We start from the raw sequence: 6,000 nt of genomic DNA on the forward strand, positions 1-6,000 counted from the left end.
GGCTCCTCCCAAAAACTTTACTTGCTCCATCCCTTAATTACAGAAGACTAGTTTCCCTGTAAAGTTTCTAGTAGAGAGTTAAAAGTCACCTATAATATCAACTGTTCACCAGCTCTTGCAGAACCAATTCAGCAAGGCGTACGGTGTTTCACAGCCCTTGGGTTATAGATAACTTCTCATGCAGTTCTAGTTTGCCAGCTCATTTCTCAGCTCACCAAACCCATTTGTTCTTTCAGAAAACAGGAACCTCACAATCTTCACTAAGCACACAGCTTTCGCTGCTCGGTTTAGCTCTTCAAAAGGTGACTTCCAAGAAGAGGTCAACGTAATCAACAGCTGAGATTCAAAAGCTTTGTAGAAAGCTGCATTCAGCTTAATGAAGCACATCAAGTGCTGCACAGACCTTCCAGCTTACAAAGCACAACGTGCGTTTTCAAGTTTTCAGGTGTACTGGAGCAGAAGAAAAACATCTTGAGAGCCCTGCCATATGCAGCCTTTTGCTTAACCCACAAACCTACACGTAAATTGCTACTGCAGTCCACAGAGCCCTGTGCTTCGCACCTCCAGAGACAGTTAACCTTTGTGGTGTTGTTTTCCCCTAGGGGGAAAAGCATCTGCACTGGTGAAGTTCCCATTTAAATATACACGTGTGTGAATAATCGAAATCAAACACAGTTATGTATTTGCGTTAGAGAAAGCAAAGTCAGCAGAGCCTGTCTTGGACACGGTAAGCCTGCAGTGCTCTCGTGTCCTCTGCAAAGTTATTTCAAACCAGAATGGAAGTCTGGACAGATCAAGTGCTCTACCATTAATTGCTTTTCTTTCCTGACATGGACTCACACTTCCACCCACCCTTATAAGAGATTTTCAGTGTAAAAGTCAAAACATGACACAGAAAGCATTCAGGATAATTTTGAAGCACAGAAACAGTGCAGCAATTCAAACTACGTATAGCAACAAGCCTGAACTTAGCACTGGGGCAGGATCATAGAATAGTCTGGCTTGAAAGGGACCTTTAAAGGTCATCTCGTCCAAAACGCCTGCAATAAGCAGGGACATCTTCAACTACCTCAGGTTACTCAGAGCCCTGGCCATCCTGACCTTGAATGTTTCCAGAGATGGGGCACCTACCACCTCTCTGGGCAACCCATTCCAGTATTTCACCACCCTCGTTGTAAAAAATTTCTTCCTTATATCTAGTCTGAATCTACCCTCCTTTAGTTTAAAACCATTACCCCTTGTCCTATGGCTACAGGGCCTACTAAAAAGTCACAAAAGGTTGCTTAGGTTTGATTTATCTGATGGAGATGAGTACCATGGCTTCCACCAATCCTTCTCAAAAGTTCAGACACTTCCATACACTAGGATGCTCTTTCCCATTTTCACTAACCCATTGCCCACCATCCTGGAGGAAAATGCACTGGAAGGTCAGCTGGTAAGTCCACAGAGACCAGGAAAACACCAGCAATGGGGTGTTACTTCTATTCTTTACCAGGGATTTTCCACCACAGTCAAGAGCCACTGCTTCTTTTACAGCGAGTCTGGCAAACTCCTGTTCTGTGGTCCTGCCTCAGGACAAGCTACTTGGACCAGAGTATAAAACATCACCCTGCTTGCTAACGGTGCACCTCCATCACCAAGCCCTGCCTGAGGGGTCAGCACCAGGGTCCCCCTGCAAACAGCTCTGCCTTCTTAGGCTAAGCTCAAGGCGAGATGTGCTGGAAGAATGCGTGCAGCAGTGATGTGCAAGAGGAGGTAAAGGGACACTGGTGCCACATTAGGCAGGATCAGGACATTTTCAAAAGTCAAGCTGAAAACCAGGTTTCACTGTGTGAAGAGGGCTATGGAGCTCAGGCCAGTACAGCTCTCCCTGCCTGGCAGTATCAACTCTCTTCAAGAGCTAAGTCTACTTTGACACCTGCAGCACAAGTCCTACTAAACCTCACTCAGGAGCTCAGAGGGCTGCCAAGACAGTTTCAGGAAGAGAGGAAGTTGGAAGAAAAATAAATGCTCTTAGATGTCCTCCACACCATTTGTGGTGGAGTAGAAAACAAGTATACCAGCTCCAAGGAAAGCTTTTTCCATTCACAATGGAGAAAATGATCCTTAACTCCCCAAATCTGTTCCTCTTGCACTCCAGTAAATCCACAAGAGCGGCTATGGCTAAAATTTCTACACAAGAGCTCCCCATTTCAAAGGGGTTTGCTGTCCAGGTTGCAAATCTGGGTAAGTTTTGCTTGTCTGCAACCCCTTCCTCAAAAAAAAAAAAAAAAAAAAAAAAAGTTTTACACTTAAATAGCAACAACTGCAGCGACTCATCCCCCAAATCACACCGAGCATCTGCAGCTGAGATAACCGTAACATGCTTTCTCCACTCCGCTGAGTGATGATCAAGGCAGAGCATTAAAAGCTACTTCAGATGGGATTGCACAATTATCCACACTCCTCCACATCATGACATCCCTGAGGGCAAGTTCTTGCACAGGAAACTGGATTGCCACACACACACAGCTGCTGGGCTCTTCTGCCTCTTCTTTCACATGTTTGCGTCTTAGTTGTTGTAGCAAGGGTCCTCACAGCCAAAGTGCCACCAAAGCCACTGCAGGCCGGTGGGAAGGGTAACAACTCGTTTTCATTTGATTACCAAAGGGGGCAAAGTTGCAACCAGAGCAAGCCCTGGACCACATTGGAATTAGGCTTGACTACAACCTTAAAGACTTGCTGGAAAAGCAAGAAAGTGTTTGTAGGCTCGAAGGAACTGTCATCACTACTGCTCATGGTAGTTAGCCAGGCTAATATAACCCCACTAAACAGCTTCCCTGATTTCCCCTACCAAGGCCGGGCATCATTTACTTCTGGGTCCTGTTTTCACCACATGAAGGACCCATTTCATGTACCCAACAGCAATGGGGAGCAACCAGCCCACTCATCCCATTACAAGGAAACAAGGATTCCCTCTGCTGCCCAAGAACTTTTGCTCTAAATTGAGCTTTTTTGTAGCCTTGCAACAGGCTAAATGGGCCTCAAAAAACCTAGTGGGCTGTTGTAGTAAAATTTGAAACTATGGGTGACAGCTCCATTTTGCCAGTATATTCTCTTCCAGGACTGCATACGAGCTGTGCTTCCTACAACCCAGACACGCACTGGATGCAAAGCATCAATTCAGACAATGATGCAAGACCGACTTCCTCCTCCATTGGGTTCTCCTACCAGGTTGGCAGGAGACACTCTTTCCACAGAGAGAGAAATGCAAGGACACAAGCTCTTCTGATAACAACATATACGTTTATCCTTCCTGCAATGGACCATACTTGGGACCCACGTTCTGGATGTATGCTCTGCGAGCACCTCCCGTGCACGCACACCTGCAAAACTTTGCAGAACACCACATTATTGTTAGTCTGAGTTCCTCTAGATGTTTTCAAGTCCTCTGAACAGCACAATTTGGAAATCTTACCTATTAAAATTCAGGTTCTCCTACAGCTAAGCCGAACTGGTACTTCAGTGTAGAAGGAATGCAAAAGGCGTTGGCTTGGGTTCAGATAGGAACTGAATTTCCACTCACTGATCTGTAAGACCGAGCAAGCTGGCCTACAACATCCCATTAAAGCAGAAATGACAGACATACAAACGACAGAAATACACACCCAGGAACGCCACTGCACTGAAGGAAGAAGTATCAAAGCTGACTCCAGTGACAGCAGTGTCCCAAGATCTAGATGAAGTAGTCATCCAGCTGGGACTGCCCAACTTGATGCTAGGCTGGATGGATTGAAGACGTAAATCAAGGTTCCCAGGAACCTTTTTGACTCCGCACAGACATCACCATCAGCTCAAGAGGTTCCCATACCTCCCAGCTGCTGGAACCTTTTCCTCCCCAGGGGGCTGCCAACCGAACTGGCCACATGAATAGCCCAAAAGCTGCTTCAAAGCAAGTTATTGCCTAGCGTAAAGTCGTTGGTAAGCCCCTTACAACCACTGTGGGTGAGAATTCTGCATACTAACAGCCCCAACAGCAGATCTGAGAAAGCCTCCAGCCAGGAGGGTGTGAATGGGGCACAGATAAGAAACAGCTGGGGCGAATTCGGGACCACCAGCCCAGCTGCAGCCAGAGGAGGTGATGCGGTTGAGATCCCAGGGCTGTAAACACATTTGCTTTTGGGGTCCCAGCCAGCAGTTTCCTCCACAGCTTTAGTCATTGAGCGGATTCGCAATGAAACCGCATAGGATCAGCTTTCAGTTTTTCCTCATTAACCGAGAGGTTGTTAATGTTCAAGGAAATATTAGCCCTTGCACCAGGGGGAGGACAACCGTTAGCCCAGGGGTGATGATTTGCTAGCAGGGGTTATGTAGCCTTCATCCACAGGAGTATTTTGATATGATTAACCAATGTCCTTGATTTTATGGGACACCCCATGGAGTTTACGGGACAGTTAACCCATAGGCACACATCACTAAGGGGAGCAGACACACAAAATTCATCTATTCTTACTGTCAATATTTGGTGAAACACAAGCAGTGAAGGGTTGCAACTGGGCTACTCCAGCTGGAAAAAGCAATCAGTTATCGCAGGAAGAACTCAGTGCAGTTTTCCCTGGCAGCTTGGTGTTAACCGCAGCGCTGGAGCCTTTGAAAGCTGTTTCCAGAAGGCAGAGACGGGCAAGCGAGCCTCAAAAATCTGCAGCTACTTGGCCAGAAAACTTGAAGTTTTAGTTTGCCGTCACCGCAGGCTTTTAAACAAGGAAAACAGATCGAGTTCTGGCATGTTACTCCGTTTGTGTGGAACCACTTAATCCAAAAGAGGAGCAATGCACATGTTGCTCTAAGTAAAATGCAGCTGCAGCACAAAGAAGCAGTAAATTTTCTCGGGTCTTTCGCTATTAGTGTTCCCCGCCTTTTCTCACTGCTCAGCTGCTTTCTAACCCCCCTTCACAGGAATCAGTGAAACACATTCTCTCAGTAACCTCCCTTCTCCAGCCCTAAAACTTTACAGTTTAAGCAAAGTTAAACAAAACAGCATCACAAACCAATTAAGGGCACTATTACTGTAATCGAGCAGCACCGTCTCTGACAGCCGCCCTATCTTTGTGAGCTTCTTCCTTGCAAACCGTCGGGTTACACCGTTAGTTTTCACCCTTCATTAAAATTTTCTAAGCGACTGAGCAACCGCTCACACAAGCGGAGTCAGTCTTGACAGATTATAGCTGCAAGCTCGCGGTGCTTCATTACCAGCAGATTAAAGCTCAGAACAGGAGTTTTTAAGAACAAGCATCTGGCGCCGTAACCGCCGGCTCGGAACAGCTGTAACCACAAACTACCGCACTCCCCACCGCTTTAAACCCTACAGGTAGACAACGCAAAACTTGGTGCTCTTAAATTAATGGGTACCCCCCCCCCCCCCAGGAGCGCAGCCCAGAGCCCGGCGAAGGCACAGGCGGTCCCCAGGGGCCACCCCCGCGGGGCGGAGGGTGCCCGCCCGGCCGAGCGGCCCCCGGTACTCACGCATGAGGGTGCTGAAGGCGCAGAGGGCCAGCAGCGACTGCAGCAACACGCCGAAGCGGCCCAGCAGCGCGCCGCTGCCGCAGCCGTGCGCCGGGCGGGGGGCGGCCATGGCGGGGCGGTGCGGGGCGGTGCGGAGCGGAGCGGTGCGGAGCGGCCCCGCCACGGACAAAGGCGGCCCCGAGCATCCACCGCCCCCCGCCCGGCCCCCGCCGGCGGCGGCCACACCCGGGGGCGGGGAGGGCGGGGCTGGGGTGGGCCCGGCTGGGGTGGGGTGGGGAGGGGTGGGGAGGGGAGGGGGAGGGAGAGGGAGAGGGAGAGGGGGATGGGGATGGGGATGGGGATGGGGATGGGGATGGGGATAGGGATAGGGATAGGGGTAGGGGTAGGGGTAGGGGTAGGGGTAGGGATAGGGGGTAGGGATAGGGTAGGGATAGGGTAGGGATAGGGATGGAGATCGGGATGGAGATGGAGGTAGGGATGGGGATGGGAATGGAGATA

General features: G+C 49.4%; 1 protein-coding gene across 1 annotated transcript in view; it reads right to left on the reverse strand.

Moving 5' to 3' along the window:
• The window catches only part of LOC309589753 (store-operated calcium entry regulator STIMATE-like), a gene marked incomplete at its 3' end in the record, with an annotated part of 29,745 nt that extends 24,112 nt beyond the window's left edge, over nt 1–5,633 (reverse strand). The window contains exon 1 of the mRNA XM_082310233.1: nt 5,503–5,633. Within this exon, the coding sequence (XP_082166359.1) occupies nt 5,503–5,611 (109 nt within the window). The 5' untranslated portion in view covers nt 5,612–5,633. The remainder of the gene's footprint in view (nt 1–5,502) is intronic.
• Between the last annotated feature and the right edge of the window lie 367 nt (nt 5,634–6,000).

This window comes from Platalea leucorodia (genome assembly GCF_965183815.1).
Source record: "Platalea leucorodia genome assembly, chromosome: 4".
In the NCBI taxonomy this organism is placed as follows: domain Eukaryota; kingdom Metazoa; phylum Chordata; class Aves; order Pelecaniformes; family Threskiornithidae; genus Platalea; species Platalea leucorodia.